This window comes from Vombatus ursinus, unplaced genomic scaffold (genome assembly GCF_900497805.2).
Source record: "Vombatus ursinus unplaced genomic scaffold, bare-nosed wombat genome assembly UNPS02009918.1, whole genome shotgun sequence".
NCBI classification, from domain to species: Eukaryota; Metazoa; Chordata; class Mammalia; order Diprotodontia; family Vombatidae; genus Vombatus; species Vombatus ursinus.
In genome coordinates this window covers 6,988,612-7,006,647 of record NW_020949696.1, presented here as the reverse complement: position 1 = coordinate 7,006,647, position 18,036 = coordinate 6,988,612, and the positions used below count along the sequence as shown (strand labels likewise).

At 42.0% G+C, this 18,036-nt stretch overlaps 1 protein-coding gene across 2 annotated transcripts in view; it reads right to left on the bottom strand.

The window, feature by feature from the left end:
- Positions 1-18,036, bottom strand: part of SBNO2 (strawberry notch homolog 2) — a 225,367-nt gene that overhangs the window by 139,290 nt on the left and 68,041 nt on the right. For both annotated transcript variants that reach the window (XM_027853161.1, XM_027853162.1), the window contains exons 2-3: positions 14,041-14,251; positions 1,982-2,061 (exon numbers count right to left, since the gene is read on the bottom strand). In XM_027853161.1, the coding sequence (XP_027708962.1) occupies positions 1,982-2,061; positions 14,041-14,154 (194 nt within the window). In that variant the 5' untranslated portion in view covers positions 14,155-14,251. The remainder of the gene's footprint in view (positions 1-1,981; positions 2,062-14,040; positions 14,252-18,036) is intronic.

Genomic DNA, 18,036 nt, shown 5'->3' with positions numbered 1-18,036 from the left:
TTAGTCTATGGGGTTGTAGTTATTCTCTCTCTGAATCCTGTGAAATCTGCTCTCCCAAAATCTAAGATGCTATCAGCCTGTACTCGGCTTTCCTCTTCTCTACCACAAATTCTACAACCTAGTGGTTATTTTCTCCCAAGGTTCCAAGCACTTCCGTCCCAACTGGAAGTGTCTTTTTGTTGGAGGAAAGTATATCCAGAACAATGTTCCCCACATTCATTCCTCCATCTCTGGAAGGATGAATGATCAGTAAAGAAAGCAAAGAAAATACTGACTGATGCTCTGCTTTTAGAGCACCTGTCTAGATAAGTTAAGTCCCCAAACACTATTGCACTCATGCCTCTTTGGCTAGCTTGATATACCCAAAACAATGAAGTCATAACTTTATAGTCTTGTAGATTCCTAAGGCTCAGAGCTGAAGGGCCTTAGCACTTATCCATTCTAAACCCCTCATTTTACATACCCAGGGAGGGCAAAGAACTTGCCTAAGTTCCCGACAATTAAGCAGGGGTCTGGAATGCAAATTCAAGTACTGACTCCAAATCCAGGGCCCTTTTCCCTCTGCCCAACTGATCTTCCCTCTATATACATGCCTTAATGGGCTGGGTCGGACCATGCCTTATCTTATATCTTCTCTAACAATAATCATGGTACATAGTGACTAAGTGGTGAAGAAGTATTTGTGGAATTGAGTTGAATAGCAGTCATTCTCTCCACTACTCATTCAGGGATTTCTCAGATTGCCCTGGGACAGACAGAATTTAATTTATCATCTATAGTACTTCCTAACTCTTGTACTGTCACTCAATTTCTCACATAGTTGCACCTTCGTTATAACAAAGTGATCACACATGTCCACAGACCAGAGTAATCACCTTCAGAGGCCCACAGAGTACGCCCCTCTCATCATTTTTTATGAAAGACATTCAGCAGATGGATAAAACTGGGATGGGAATCAGAAGATCTGAGCTGCCTTCCCAACTCCTCATGCTGCCTCAATGTGAATCCCTGAGTAAGGAATTTCTCTTCTCTGGGATTTGGGGGTTTGGTCTTCAAGTGGCTTCAATTATATTTCAGGAGAGGATTTCTAAGATATATATGTTATTTCACCTGATCCACCGGACCTTGTAAGATCAGTACTACAGGACTTCTAAATTCTCTTATGGTTCTAAGTCTATGATATTAAGGCAGCTCGGGGGTACCACAGCGCACAGAATGTCCCACCTGGAATCAGGAAGACCTGAGTTCAAATTTGACCTCAAAAATCAACTAGTTGCGGGACTCTGGGCATATCACTTCACCTCTATCTGATAAAATGGGGATAATAACAGCACCTACCTCCCATGATTGTTGTGAGGCTTTAATCAGATAATATTTCTAAAGCGCTTAGCATAATGCCTGATACATAGTAGGTGCTACATAAATGCTGATCCTATCTCTTCCCCTTTGGTCTCTATTTTACAGGAGGGGACATGGGGTTAGGAAAGGTTGCCCATGTTGCCCACGATCACACAGTTAGAAGAAGAAAGAGAATTTAAGCCCAGATTCCTTATGATTCTGAGTCTAACAGTAGTACAAAACAAAGAAAACTAGATCAGATGACCTCAGAGATCCCTTGCAAACGAAATTCTGTGACTAGACGATAATGGCGGTTCTTAACATCTCTGACAATCTATGAATTTCTACAGCAACATGGAAACCATGACTTGCAAATTCCATTTAGTAATTTAAATGCCTACAACAATAAGATCTATTTTTAGACATGGTTTAAGATCATGAAGTTGGAGAAACCTCCATTTCCGACCTCTTCTCCAAGGGCCATTATTATTCCAACATAGAATAGTTTATAGAATGCTACAACAGGATATTACAATTTTATTCCCACCAGTTAGTGAACAATGTGCCTGCTCACCAAAACAACAAACAAACAAATCGGAAAACAGGTGAAGTGAGGGCATATCCAGAGGAGAAGGGCACTTACTGGTTATCACCGGTCAAGGGCTGGTAAGGTGCAGATGAATAGGCAAAAGTATTCCACCAAGGATAATGCAGCATTGAGTTCTGAAAATACAGCAATACCAAAAAGAGTTAGATTTTGAGTGGAGAAACATAAAATATCAACTTGATTCAGCAGATGAGGCTGCTAACTCTGTCAGGAGGCCGGAGATGAGGGTACAGGGCACAAGGTAGAAATCAAGACTCTCAGGCCTGAGAGGAACTTCAGCAGTGACTTGCTCCAGCCTCCTACCCAATGCCTGAAACTCCTAACAAGCCACCATCCAGGCCCAGCTCAAACCACTCCGGTACCAGGAACCTCACCCTCTGAGGGAGGCTCATTCCAATGCTGGACAGCTCTGATCGCTAGAAAGTTATTCCTTCCATCAAACCGAAATGTGCTTCCTTGTACCTTCTATGCCATGAAATCAAGCCCTCTTTCCCTATTCGTTTGAAATCAATTTCTTTAATTGGCTAACTTATCTGTTCACTGAATGACCATTTCTTACGTGCCTATTCTTTTTGTGCCTGGATTAGGCACAAAAAATGAATAAGAAATCAGAGTTTTGTACCTCTTAGATACAAGAGCTTATAGTGGTAAACATTCATGCAGAAATATGAGTAAAAAGAGAATATGAACGACATGTTAGAAAGAGTAGCATGGGAGTTCAGAGGAAGAAGAGTTCACTCCTAGTTTATAGAGATGTGAAGGATATGGCCACATAACGCAAATAAACCCTTCAAAGATAAGCATGGGTGATAACAAAGGTGAGGCCCCTGCCCCTGCCAATCAGGAAAACCCAAAACATGAAATGTGGGAACTGGAAGAGACAGGAGGCATAGATACCACAGAAGGAAAGGGCCTGAGAATACAGGCCCTTGACTAAGAAATGTTGCTTTATTGAATAGATTATTTCTCCGTGTAGGTGCTTTATACTATAGGGGGACTGTCTGTTTAAAATTTTAATAAACTATCTTGGTCTTAAAGCACGTAGTGGGCACTTCATAAATTTTAATTACATTGTACTAAACTATAAATTGTCTCATGACTCTTTTCTCATCACTTCCGTGAGGGTAGGGATCATCTCTCTGGTTAGCTCGTGGAACCTGGGACTCTTAGAATGGAAAGGGACTTTACTCAGGGGGCCCAACAAGGCATTGCTTGTGCGATCCATGAATCCTACGAACGACTTCCCCAACAAATACTCACCCAGCCTCCACTAGAATAAACTCCACCAACAGCAGCAATGAAGAACTCACTACCTAGCTTCCATACTTAGATACCGTCAAGTACAAAGCCGAGTACAGAGGGCGCCCCCAAAAACTCCTCGCTGACTCATATGCTGGTCATTTGGGAAGCACTAAATGACTAACATCTTGCCGCAAAATTCTGCCAATTTCCCAAATTCCTTATCAAGCTCCTGTCACATCGAGCATTCTTCTCTTTAGCTCCAAGTTTATAGATGAGGTCAAAAGAAATCCCCAGCCTTCCCAGGTTAACTCCTAGAAAAGTCTGCTTACGCTTTGTTCCTCTCAGTTCTAATCATTTAATTATATTTCAATAGGAAGCTGTCAGAGGAGAAGCATCACCCAAAAGGGAGACAAAATTGCATCTATCTTTGACACAGGCTGACGACTTGAGACCTGCGCAGTAGATCACCTTCAGCAAAGGGAGACTGATCTCTCTGTCAGATAGGCACACAGACCTATTGATGAATAGACCTCTGAACTCCAGCAGAGAAACACGCATATGGTTTACAGTAAATACTGCTTACCCAGTGACTAAAACACATCCCCAGTGATTCAGAGAGGAATAATGGGTTCCTTTCCTTATCCATGATAACATATTAGGTAAATACTAATAGATTCAGGAAAAAAAAAAATACAAAAATCCTCAGGCTAGCAACTAAAGCTCTCTAAAATCCAATCCAATAAAAAAAACATTTAAGGGTCTAATAAAGACAAGCAAGTAGGCTTCCATTTACCTTTCTAGTCTAATTTCCTATTACTCCCTTCAAGGACTCTCTATTCCAAAATGGATTGCCAGTTGTTCCCATATGTGGAATTTCTTACGTATCCAGCTCAGTACTTATATCCAGCCCCGCCCCACCCGCCCCCAGCGGATACATAAGGGCCCTGACAAAAGGGACAGATTCCTTTAAAACCCCAGCCCTCTGTACCCTGCTTTAAACAAGTGGCACTTAAATGAGTGTTTGTTGGATTGAAACCAAAGTGAGGGCAAAGATGGTACCCAAGGGTTCAAAAATTATTTTAGGGTCGCTTGGCTATTCCTTTTTTCTACTTTCTTTTCAAAGCCAAGATTTTGGAAGAGGGGTGTATGCTGAGATATCTCTGATCACTGATTTCAATACACATTTCTGAATCTAACATGTAGGCTCTACTCTATGAAATAAAAGAAAGGGACCTTATCAGAGCCTTCAGAAAGGGCCTAAGAAGATAGTTCAGAATTTGGAAGGTCTTAGGTTTAGACCAGAGGTTTTATCAGCAAAACTCCCCTAGCCAGATTAAAATATAATTAGAAAATGTTTAACAAAAGTAATAAAAATACACCATAGTAATTTGTAGTTTTCTAAGTCAATAATTAACAGAAAGGATTCAAATCTATTTGAGTCTGACACTCCTGATTTAGACCAACAGCTTACACCATATATGACAAAAGAAACTTCAAATAAATACGTGACCAGAATATAAAAGGTTGGATTGTAAACACACTGAAGGAGAAGAGAAGCAATATCTTTCATAACAATGGTTAGAGGGGCAGCTAGGTGGCACAGTGGATAGAGCACCAGCCCTGAAGTCAGGAGGACCAGAGTTCAAATCCGGCCTCAGACCAAACACTTGATCCTTACTAGTTGTGTGACCCTGGGCAAGTCACTTAACCCCAATTGCCTCACTAAAAAAACAAAACAAAAAAAACAAAAAAAAAACAATGGTTAGAGAAAGAGTTTTTAACCAAACAAGGGATAGAGATGATCACAGAAGATAAAACGAACAATTTTGACTACATAAAAAGTGAAAATTTTCTACACAAATATCATTGCAGTGACAACAGAAGGCAAAGAGGTAACCGAGGGGAAAAAAATCTTTGTAGCACATTTCTCTGAAAAAAATCTCATATCCGTGATATACACTGAATTGATCCAACTATGTTAGAAGATGAGCCATTCCTCGAGAAATAATCAAAGGACATGAACCTACAGTTCTTGAAAGAAGAAATACAAATTAAGAACAATTACACACAAAAAAAATGCTCCAAATCATTAATAAGAGAAATGGCAACTCAGACAAGTTTGAGGTTCCTCCTTGCACCCATCAGGTTGCCAAAAGTGACCAACAAAGAAAAATGGCAACTGCTGGAGGACCAGAAGACAGGCATCCTGGAACTGTGAATTGGTGCCACCATCCAGGAAAACAATTTGGAACTAGACTGGTGCACAGTGATATATATACAGTGAGACCTATCGCAATGATACTCCCACTAAATGCGGTGCCAAAAAGAGATCAAAGACCAAGTGAAAGGACCCATATATTTATTTATTAAGCATTTACCTATGTGTCAAGCCCTGTGCTAAATGTACAGAAATATTTATAGCAGCACCTTCTGAAGTAACAAAAAACTGGGAACAAAAATGGGTACCTATCAATTGGGGAATAGCTGAGTGATGGCAGAGAAATAAAATTGAATATTATTGCACTGTAAAAAATCATGAAAGAGACAGATTCGGTGACACTTGGAAGACTCATAGGAACAAATGATGAGTGAAATGAGGAGATCCAGAACAATTTATACAATGACTACAATACTTTAAAGGAAAACAACTGTGAAAGACTTCAGAAATCTGTTCAATGCAATGACCAAACATGACTCCAGAAGGCTAACAATCAAATGCTTTTCACCTCTTGGCAGACAGAAGATGGGACTGTGGAAACAGAAGAAGTCTTATGTTTTCAGACAAGGGCCAATGTGTGGTTTTTGTTTGTTTGCTTAACAATACTTGTTAAAAGAAGGGTTTTCATTTGGGGCTGATCAGGGGAGATAGAAATAGTGATACCCCTCTCCCCAGCAAAAAAGGAAGGAAAGAAAAGGGCATCAATGAAACACTTAAAAATACATCGAAAAGACCAGCAGGAAGTTCAGTAGGAGATCAAAAAAGCAGGGCAATGTGGGTGTTCAATTTAACACATACTTTTTAAAAAAATTGCACACAACAGAAATTTGTGATTTCTATACAACCCTCTGTCTCTGCTCATCTTGGGAAATGGAAATGTTAAGATTTGTTGGTATCGCTCTACGTCTTAATGGTTGGTTGACTGGTTGTTGTCCTTCATTCTCAAAGAGGACCAAAATGACATCACTATGTTAGAGTCAAGTTACAATGCATCCGACTGTGGCTGATCAGACCAATATGAGCTAGGATTGCTCTACCACAGGTTGGGCACAAATAGGTCATGTAAACATCTGGGGTGGATTTTCTAAATCTGCACATCTAAATTTTAAAAGAAATACATTCTTTAAAAAATGACAAAGGTCAAGCTAAAAGGGACCTTAAAAAACAGACCATGAGAGCTTGGAGGGAACTTAGAATATAGAATGCTTGAGATAAAAAGGAATTTCTATTATCTAATTCAAATCACTCATTCCAAGGAAACAAAGAGGTTCAATAAAGGGATGTGACTTGTCTAAGGTAAATAGTATTGGTAAAGGGTGCAATCAAAACTAGTGTCCTTTTTACAAATACCTTTGAAGGAAGATCAGGCCAAAAGAGAAGCATGGGGAAAGCATGGTGTGGAGGTTGGTCTGGGGCTGGCACAGAGCCCACAGTCAGTGCTGAGTTAGGGAACAGAACCATGAAAAGAGGCCACTCAAGGCCTGCAACTGCGAGCTGCCGGGGCATAGGCTACGGTTTCCTCTGAACTGCCCAGGCTGAGAAAGCTCATTCACAATTCACTTGCACAATGGGACAGAGATAGGACAAGGAGAGGCCCCACTGTAACTTAATAACAGAAAGTGAAACCAAATTAGCCATCCATCTCCCAGAGTGTTTTCACGGGCTGTCTCCCATGCCTGGAACTCTCTCCCTCTTGAATTCCCCAAAGTCCTGGCTAAAATTCCACCTTCCCCAAGAGCAATTCCCGACCCCCATTAATGCCAGTGCCTTCCCTCCACTGATTAGCTCCAATTTTTCCTGCTCCACAGCTTTTCTACAGAGTTGTTTGCATGCTGTCTTTCCCAGCAGATGGGGGCTCCTCGAGGCAGGGCCCAGTTTTTGCCTTTCTTTAGATCCCCAGGACTTGGCACAGTTCTGGGCACAGAAGAGATGGCTAACAAATGTTTACTGAATGATGAACTTCACAATTATTTTCTCTATGCTTTTGCTAGGTAGAATTTTCTTTTATGCCTTTCCTGGGGACGTGGTTGCCAAGAAGCACAAGGACACTAAGTCTGGGCTGGGGTCTGAGCTTAGGTCTCTAGACTCTGGCTCCAATGCTTCCTCCCTGCACCAATATACCTGCATGGAAGTGGAGCTTATGCAGGCAAAATCATGCAAAATCATGCAACCTCCAAAATGTTTCTTTTCTTCACAAAGAAACTTGAAGAAATAAATTAAAGCCTATGCATCTGGCTGACACCAAAAGGAGTCCAGGGTCTTAAAAGGGATTTTATGTTAAAAGGACTAAACTGTCATCATTAATAATCTCTTATATTTGTGCAGAACTCAACAATTTATAAAGCATTCTTGTAGTCATGACCTACTCACAAGAACACTCTGAAATAAACAGAGCAAGGTGTACAATGCCCATTTCACAGAAGGAGAAAGTTAGGCCAGGAGAGGCCACACAGCTTGTTCAAACTCAGAAGCCTAGTAGATGACAGAGCCTGGCTTTGAACCCAGATGTCCTATACTGAAAAGGTCAGTGCTTCCCAATACCAGTCCTTCTCTCCTCCTGCCACCTTGCAAAAGGGGGTATGCAATACTGCACACGCTTTCAGACACAGCTGATGTGTTGGCTGGTTTTGCTAAATTGCCCTCCCCTTTTTAAAATCTTTGATAAGGGGGATGGCTCACTGGATTAAGCAGGGGGAATGATAGACTCAGAAATCAAGATGATATAAAAAACAAGATAGCAATTAAGATAAGATGATAACAATTCCGGGGTTCTTTCCCCAATACAATGCTGAAAGTAATGAGCTGTGTGGGTGAAATCTCAACTATGGCATCCTACCTCAGGCTCCTGCTGTGAAACCAAGGGTGACACTTCTCCTGGAGACCATTTCCCCATTCTGTCAATGGGGATGAGGAGAAATAGGGAGAATGCTGGCCTTACATACCTCACATGCTTGTTTAGATTAAAACACTCTGAAAGCCTTCCCATGCTTACTATTTGAATCATAATAATTACTATTATTAAAGTGCCCTAAAAATGTGAATCACTATGACCAATTAACCTGAATAATATTACACAGATACCTGCATGCCTCTAGAGGGTCAAGTCACTTCTCTTTGAGCCTCAAGTTTCCTTATCTGTAAAATGGGCCACTATCTGCAGCACTTGGTCCCAGAATGGCTGTGAGGCTCAAATGTGACACGAGTATAAGGCCCTGCACTTCAATATTGTTCCCAAGAACAATCGTCAGGAGATCTATATTCAAATGCCAGTTTGTGCCTCAAACTAATAATGTGAAAAAGGCTTCACCTCCTCCACCTGCAGCTTCCTCATCCGGACAGTGAAGGGCTTGGCTAGCTCCCCTCTATTCTCCCTGCTAGGGATCCCCCAAAGTTTTCCAGGGTAGAGCCTTAGTCCAAATTTCCACATCTCGCAAACAGGTATCTGTGGGCTCTCAACCACAGCAGGGGAGAAAGCTGTAGGAACCTCTGTTGATGTGTCAGGTGGCTCAGTGAAATTAGTAAGAGACTTTGCCACCCACAGAACATAAGGCTCAGCCCTCCATGGAAAGGGAAATATGGGACAGCCACACACACACACACACACACACACACACACACACACACGTCAGCTGTGATTACAGGAGAGAGAAAATTGGATTTGGAATTGAGCCTTGGATATGAATTCTTGGTCTGCTACTTAAAAGCCTGTGAGACTTTGACCAAGTCACTATCCCTCCCTAGGCTTCAAGTTCCCTATCTGTAAATGAGGTGGAGAGCACAGGAACTTTCTTTCCTTCCCAGTTCTAGATCTTATAAAATGACAAAGGGGTGAATTCACTAGTGTACTGTCCAGACATCTGCTGGAGCTCTCTCTCCCTCTCTGACAAAAACAGGGCAGCTAATAACTTCCTGACTTGCTTTAATGATCATTCCAACTTTCAAAAGGTTGAAGAACTAATGAGTGTACCAACTGCTCTCTACCTGATTCTTACCGCTGAGGCAAAATTGATGGGGAGAGGGGGAGGGGTGAAACTCCATCTTAGAAGAGGTGATACCCCAGGAGCGGAGAGCTGCAGCCCTCTCACCTCAAGGAGATTTTAAAAGCTCAGAGGAAAGCTGGGGAAGATGATAAGACCTGTAATTCTAAAGGGGATAGCAGACCAGAAGGGATGGGATGCTTTCCAAAATGAAATTCTACAGACATAAAGAGGAACAATTATGGTAAGAAGGGGGAGCTGTCAAAAGAGATGGATGTAGCAGACCCACAGGGAATGTACCAAACAACTTAGATTTTAAAAAGACATGGGCAGAAGACCAGAAGAGTGACAGCAGACAGTGACACTCCATCCCTTCAAAGAGGTGCCAGGAGTGCCAAGGGGAAGTAGCAAAAAGGGCCTTAGGAGCAACACTTGAGGATGCAGCAAGATCGGAGAAGGGACAGAGCTACCCATTACTTGAGATGGAAAGAATGAGGAAAACGAACATTAGAGACAAAGCTGCTCAACCCATGCTTTGTTTCTCTTTTCTATGCTAAAATGAATGATCTTTAGGCTTGAAAGGACAGCACAAAAATGCGTAACAGGAACTGGATACCCAAGATCAGGTGGGAGACAAGAAGGGAGCACCTACCTACCCTTGATGAGCTCAAGTCACCTGGCCCTGCTAAACTACATCCTAGGGCAGAGGTGGGGAACCTCCTAGGGAAAGGGGAAGGGAAAAAACAAAACAAAACAACCTGACAGGTGTGATTGCTGAATCATCGTCAGTGATCTTTGAAAGATCCTGGATGGGGGCAGCTAGGTGGCGCAGTGGATAGAGCACTGGCCCTGAAGTCAGGAGGACCTGAGTTCAAATCCAGTCTCAGATCAAACACTTGACACTAGCTGTGTGACCCTGGGCAAGTCACTTAACCCCAATTGCCCAAAAAAAATAAAAAGGAAAAGAAGGATCCTGGATAACGGGATAGGTGATGCAGGATTAGAGAAGAACTGATTTTGTTTTGATTTTCAGGTAAGGGCAAAGAATGGAATCTGCAAAATATTGTAGCTTGACCAAGCTTGACTTTGGCCCCTGGCAAAATTCTATTCTCCCTTTCTCCCCTCCCCTCTCCTCCCATTCCTTCCTTTCCCCTCTTACATATGTGTCTGATTGTCTATTTGTGAGTATAGTGCAATTCTACACACATATTGTACAATGTAAAATTATATCTATCTAAATTTTTTTAAGAGATGACTTGCTGAACATTTAGAAAAGGAAGTGGTAATCACAAAGAGTTATCCTGGCTTCATCAAGAAAAGGTCATGTCGCACCAACCTTACTTCCTTTTACAACAAAGTTACAAGAGGGGAATGCTACAGATAGTTTATTTCAATTTTAGCTAAAAATGTGACAAAGATCTTAACGCTTTTCTCATGGAAAAGATGGTGAGATGAGAGTTCAATTAAACGGAGTGAAAACCGAGTGGTCAGACCCCAAGAAAGTCATGAACAGCTCTGTGTCTCCTTGGAAGGAAACCTCCAATGGAGTGAGCACCTCACAGATCTAGGCCAAGCCCTGTGTGAATATTTATTATCAGTAACACAAATAAAGGCAGAGCCATGGCATCTTTATTAGATGCCAGATGGCAGAAGGTGAGGAAGGATAATTAGTTTACAGGATGGCACAGTCAGGATCCAAAGAGGTCTCAGCAGCCTAAAACACTGGGCCAAATTTATGGAGATGAAACTTAATAGGGATTAATGTAAAGTCTTACACTTGCATTTATAAAACCGACCTCACAGATACCAAGACAGAGAAGAGAAGGTTAAAAAGTAAGTAGTGCATTGAATATGATCAGAAGGTTTCAGTGGACCCCAAGCTCACTTTAATCAAAAATGTGATGCAGTAGCCAAGAGTCTAAATGCAATCTGGGCCTACTTTTAAAAAGGCACAAGGTCCAGGACTAGGGAGGAGGTTATCCTGCTGCACTCAGTCCTGGTTTTGTTCTGGGTGCCACATTTTAGGAAGGATACTGATAAGGAGGAAGCCAACAAGCATGATGGGGGGCCTCAAGTCCATGGATATTTATCCTGGAAAAGAGAACACTTAAGGGGAGCATGATAGCCATCTTCAAATATTTCAAGGGCTATCATGCAGAAAAGAGATAACTGGATTTCTTCTTCTTCTTCTTCTTCTTCTTTCTTAGGCAATTGGGTTAAGTGACTTGCCCAGGGTCACACTGCTAGTAAGTGTGAAGTGTTTGGTCTGAGGCCGGATTTGAACTCAGGTCATCCTGACTTTCAGGGCAGGTGCTCTGTCCACTGCACCACCTAGCTACCCCTGGATTTGTTCTTCTTGACTTCAGAGGGTAGACAGAACCACAGCAATGGTCCAAAGCCACAAACAGAGAAACTGAGGCTCAATAGAAGGAAAAACTCTCCCAATAAGACCTATCCAAACTGAGTTGTCCCAGAAGGTAATGAGCTGCCCTCACTGAAGGTCACCGGCCGAAGGCTGGATGACTATTTATCAGAGATGACTTAGAAGTGATTCCTCTTCTGTTAGGAGGCTCTATTAGAGGCCCTCTGACGTCCCTTCCAAATCTGTGCTTTGTTCTGGAGATCAAAGCTCTGAGATTCCTTGAAATGAACAGGTATGTAGGTAGGTCATAGTGTGTGTGTGTGTCTGTGCCTGTGTGTCTGTGTGTGTGTGTGTCTGTGTGTCTGCTTGAGTGGGAGAGGGGAAAGTTCTAAAATGATACCTATGAGCTATTCCCAAATACACCTCCCTTCTTCTAATACATCTGCTATGTCCTCCTCCCCCCATTCTTCGACACGGGTCTTCAGGGAAATCAGTCTGCTGTCTTTTTGTAACAATGATAACAGTCCCATTTCTCTAGTGCCTTGAGGTGTGGGAGGAAGATGGGATAAGCAGTATTTCCCCGATTTTGTAAAGGATGAAAAACCGAGACTCAGAGAGGCATCTGTTCTGATAGAAACAGTGCTCATGAGCTGCTGGAAGGTTCTCCGCACGTGCCAGCTCTCCATTCCTAATGTACAAACTGATCCTGTAGCAGAGTTCTAAGGTCTTCTGAGGGGAGTGATCTGTGATACTATTACACAAGATGCCTGATTAGAAAGCAGGCTCTCTCCTGTTACCTCTCCAGCACTGCGTCCACAGGGGCCCTTGGGAGAAGAAAACCTTCCAGCTCAGTCAGACATCACATGCTGTAGGGGAAACATCACAGGACAGCCATTTCTGGGCCAGGTGACCAGACAAGCATCCCTTGGCCCCTCTGGCCTCCACGATATCCACCTCACTCGGGTGGTAGAAAAGAAGGAAGCAAGGATGTGAAAGCACATTGCAAACTGTAAAGAGGTCCACAGAGGTAAGAGATTACTGATGTGTACCAGGAGGGCCACAATGAAATGTGTAATGGATTATGAAGTTGGAGGAAAGAATCATAAAGGGTAAACAGCTTGTTGATTTGTATATGTACACAGAAATATATAAATATGTATATGTGCATGTGTGTATGCATGTATATATACATGTACATATGCATATCCATATATCCACACATCCACATACATGCATCATCTCCTCCTCCTTGAGGGCAAGAGCTATTTCATTTTTGTCTTTGTATTCTCCAGACTTAACACAAAGCGGGCTTAATAAATGCTTTTTGGTTGAGTATAACAATAATAATTAATCTTCTCATATATTACTCAGTATAAAAAGTCATTTCCTTACTGTTGTATTATAAGAAAGAACAAGCGGGCTGATTTCAGAAAAGCCTGGAAAGACTTACATGAACTGATGCAGAGTAAAGTGAACAGAACCAGGAGAACATTGTACACAGTAACAGCCACATTGTGAGATGATCGACTATGCATGACTTAGCTCTTCTCAGCAATACAATGATCTAAGACAATTCCAAAGGACTCAGGATAAAAAATGCTACCTCTACCTCCAGAGAAAAAATTGATGGAGTCTGAATACAGAGTGAAGCATACTATTTTTCACTTTTTTTTTGAGTTTTTTTCCACAAAATGACTAATATGGAAATATGTTTTACATGACTCCAGATGTATAACTTACATCAGATTACTTACTGTCTTTGGGGAAGGGAAGAAGGGAGGGAGAGAGAATTCAGAATTCAAAATCTAAAAAAATAATAATGTTAAAAATTATTTTTACATGTAATTGGGGAAAATAAATAATTTTTTTTTAAAAAAAAGCCATTTCCTCCTGACAACCCTGAGAGGGAGGTGGGACCAACCATTTCCCCATTTTCCAAATGAAGAATCTGAGCCATGGAAAAGAGAAGTGACCCACCAAAGTCACACAGCTCATGTCACAGCAGCGCAACATGGCACAACACTGTGAAGAAGACCTGCATTCAAATCCTGCTTCTGGTGTTTATTACCCATGTGACCTTAGGTGAGTCACCAACCATTCATAGGCTTCAATTCCTCATCTGTCAAGTGAAGAGATTGGACTAAATGACCTCGGAAGCCCCTTCCAGTTCCAGATCAACGAGCCTGCCTTTGCCGCACACCATGTTGCCTCTCAATGTCAGAATGCCAGTCCCAAGAGAAGGAGACACCCAGAGCGTTTCTTCTGAGGCCAGGCTCTGGCCGTGGTCTTCACTCACCTCAATGCTGGGCAGGGGGCTTTGGAGGTGGGGCAGACTGAAGAGTATATTTCCTGTCTGCGGGGGATCATGCGGTGGATAGTCCCCGTCCATGGCAGGATGCACTGCGGGCATCAGTCAAGGTCGTGCTGCATGCAGTCTTTGGGGGCACACCGCTATGACCAAGTTGCCACCAGAGTGTCTATCTCTGCTCTTCAATTTGCACCATGTCCTAGGAAAAAAACAAAGGCAAATGCGATCACTTTCAGAACACAAAGATTTTGTCGTGCTTCTCAATGGCCTGGAAGTAGGAAGGCCAAGATTTGAGTAGTACGAGCGGCCCTCTGTGGGACTTTGAGTAAGTCACCCATCTCCTCCCGAGCTTCAGTTTCCTTTCTCTATAAAAGTGGATAGCACAGACTAGTATCCTAGTTTAGATCTCTTCCTGGTTCTGTTACTAACTCACTGTGGGATTTAGGACAAGTTAGAACATTTTTCTATCTTAATATAATGGATAGTGTAAGGGAGGTTGCCACAGGGGCAGGGCTACATTTTAATGGGACAAAATGCACATCCTTATTGATAGTTAAAAAAAGAGGGTATTCCCACTCAATCTGGGTTCAAAACCAAGGGATTTCTGTGATGTCAGAGGAGAACACATACCTCTATCTCAGAATCTATATAGGGTTCCACACCACAAATTCAGCTAGTGATGTGCTAAGTCATCAGGATCTGTGATTTGGGTCTAGCACCTTGGCATAAATTACATGCAGTGAATACTTTTCTCTTACCCTGTGTCTCTTTTCATTGTAAGAATGGTGAGGCCCGCAAGAGTCCCCTCATCCCTTGGACAGAACAATTAAAAAGATGGTAAAAGATGGCTGTCCCTCCCTCAAAGAGCCAGGATTGAACCCTTGTATGTCCCCTATAAAACAGGGAGGGCAGTGAATTTAGTGGCACTAGCTATGGTGGCAGATGATGGACAGGTGGCATATAGGTGGAGGTTACTGGGCCCAGTGGATCTGGACCACTTTTCTCATCATTTCCTTAGAAAGGCACAGAATCAGGTGCGACCTTCAATCAACTGACCTTGTCACTTATTTGAATGACTCTAGGAAGGAGGAGTTCGACAATGAGAGTACAGCTGCATCCAACTCCTTGTCCCAGTTATGGGCAGCCTCCAGTCAGTTGTCCACAAAGATTCAGAGTGGATAGCCAACGGTGTGTGATAACTCTAGGGTTAGGTGATAGTCCCTCCTCCAGAAGGTTTTTAAAGCAAACAGGGTGGAGAAGACTTTAAAGCAAATCTTGTAATTCTATGAATAATGACTAGTCAACACACCAGATCAAGGTAAGATGTATTCTGTCACCTCCATGGCCCTGGCCTTAAATATTTTTATGAGAGAGGGATCCTTAACCCAATTTGCAGACTGGTATTTTATCCACAGAGCCAGGTTAGACTGTGTCCCTTTAAATGACCAAACCCAGGGAATTTGGTTCTGGGGACAGGCCGGCTGTCAGTGCAGGGCACTACATGAAGCATTCCCCTATGTCCTCTGCCAGTGCAATCACCACTTGAGCAGGGCCACCACCTGACAGCACAGTGCCATCCTAAACAGACCAGTGAAGGCCAGGAAAACACCAAGATTCAGGTGAATCTGACTGTTCCAGCACTGGAGGAGGAACTCCAACTAAACCTAATAATTCTTTATCAGAAGAACCACACTGCCGCTTGTCACCAACATCACTCTACCTTTTAAGACCAGATATGTAGTTTTTAATTATTACAGAGCAGTCTAAATTTAAAAATATCAAACAGTGAGCCATTTGGCCTAGGAATCAGCCTAGGAAGGCTATCAAATATACAGTAACGCAGTTACTGACCGTTGGGGCTCTTGGAGGCTGGGAGCCAGGCAATGACTCTGTACTATCTAAATTAAAAAATAAAGGTAAGACAATCTTATGAGAAAACCAATGGTATAAAACTTGATCAAGAGGAACAGATACACACATATCGAGCACACTACTGGGGTAAGATTGTTTATATAATGAATACAAACAAAGGAAATTGAGTCTCTCATTTCAACAGGGCATAAATATTTTTGTCTTTCTTAATCCCAAAAGGGAGCAATAGTTTTTCCTGATGTAAGGTTATTGTGAATATAATTTTATTGTTTGTTATGCTTATTACATTGAGATAAAATTGATATTTTACATATATATGGAGAGCGAGAGAAAGTGAGAGTACTAGATTTTAAATTTGTGTTACCTCTCACATCTTATTATTACTCCCTATTTATTGAGAAAGTTCTGATGTGAATCATCACACAAATTAACATTTGTATATCTGTATTTTTTATTTACTGAAAAAGGGAAAAAAACCTATAAAATGTGAAGATTGCACTAGATTATCTCTAAGGTCTTTTCCTGCTCTTAACTAAAGCTATAAAATAGTTATATAATAATATAGTTATATAGTAACTATAGTAATAGTAGTTATATAATAGCTAACATTAACACTCCAAAGTTTCCAACGCTCTTGATATACATAATCTTGTCAGAGCTTTACAGTAATACTTGGCAGTAGGTACTACAGATATTATTATCCCCACTTTACAGATGAAGAAACTGAAGCTCAGAGAGATGACTAGCTTGCCCATAATCAAGCCCATGAGTGCCAGGGATAGGATTTGAAAACTGATCTTGAAACTCCAGGTTCAGTGATGTCCCCACGACCTCCTGAAGCCTCTACATTGTGTCCTGAGGTCCTTCCCAGCTCTAACATTCTGCATTCTAAGTCCCTTACGGCCCTGACATTCTGAGTTCAACGATCTAGCAGATGCTAGTGGATCACGGGCCAGCGATTTTATGGAAGGAAGGAAAGAATTGTTGCATCCCACTGAATGTTGGAACACACATCCATGGGGTCCCTTTCTGTTAGAATTTTCTTTAACTTTAGTCTATAAGGTCAGGAAGCACTGGCATGGGTTATCAAGGGAAGTAAGATATTTCCTATTCTAAAGACTTATGGAGGAAAGAGATAACTTTATCTGAGCCGATCTGGGTCCAAGCTTGCTTAGAACTAAAGAAAAGGCCTAAAAAATCTGGCAAAGTGCCTTCTAGGCATCTGATTCTGTGAACGAAATGATAACCAGGGGTCTCAGAGCAAAGGCTTGCAAAAACTCCAGGAAGGCTCCAGCCAGTAGAGGTTAGTTAATGCAAAGTGAAAATTCCTGAAACCTGTTTCCCTGATAAGCTGTAAAAGGCTTGGAAAGAAATAGTCATTAGGAAGCTAAACTAAGCCTCCCAGGTTTTCCATTCTGGGACACCACACTGCCCTATCCCTAATGGTGAGTTCTCTAACATCCAAACTAAGGCATGTGTTTCCACTAGCAACACAACCATTAGGAGCTGCCTGTTTAGCTCACTAGGGATCAAGTGGGAACAGTGACTGGAATCTTAAAGACCTTAGGAGAGAATCCAGAATATAAGAGCTGAGAGGGGTCTTGGAACATAGAACACAATGGCAGAGCTGAGAGATGCCTTAAAGCCTAGAATGCTAGAGTGTGAAAGGACCTTTCAGAATAGAGGCTGGTAAAAGAATAGAAAATATGAGCGCTGTCTCTGTTTGGGTCTTTTCTCCCCACTATGAAGGAAAGACCACAAATGTCTCATCTAAACTTTGATATCGCCACTCTTGCCTAACACATGGGTGCAAAGTCAATGATGGGAGCGGCTTCCTTTAGAGTTGTAAGGGATCTTAGAACACAGGATGTCACAGCTGAAAGGTGCCTTGATGAAGAAACTAAAGCCCAGAGAGGGGAAGAGATTTGCCCAAGATGGCATGAGAAATTAGTGGCAGAATCATCAAACAAGTTCACCCACCCTCAACTTGATTATATCTAAGTGGGAAAGAAAAAAAATGCCAACTAAAAAAAACCTGATTTGAGTTCAGGTCAAAGGGCATGGTTTGTGGTACCTTTTAGACAGAAACTCAAACCTGTGGCTTCTTAGGAA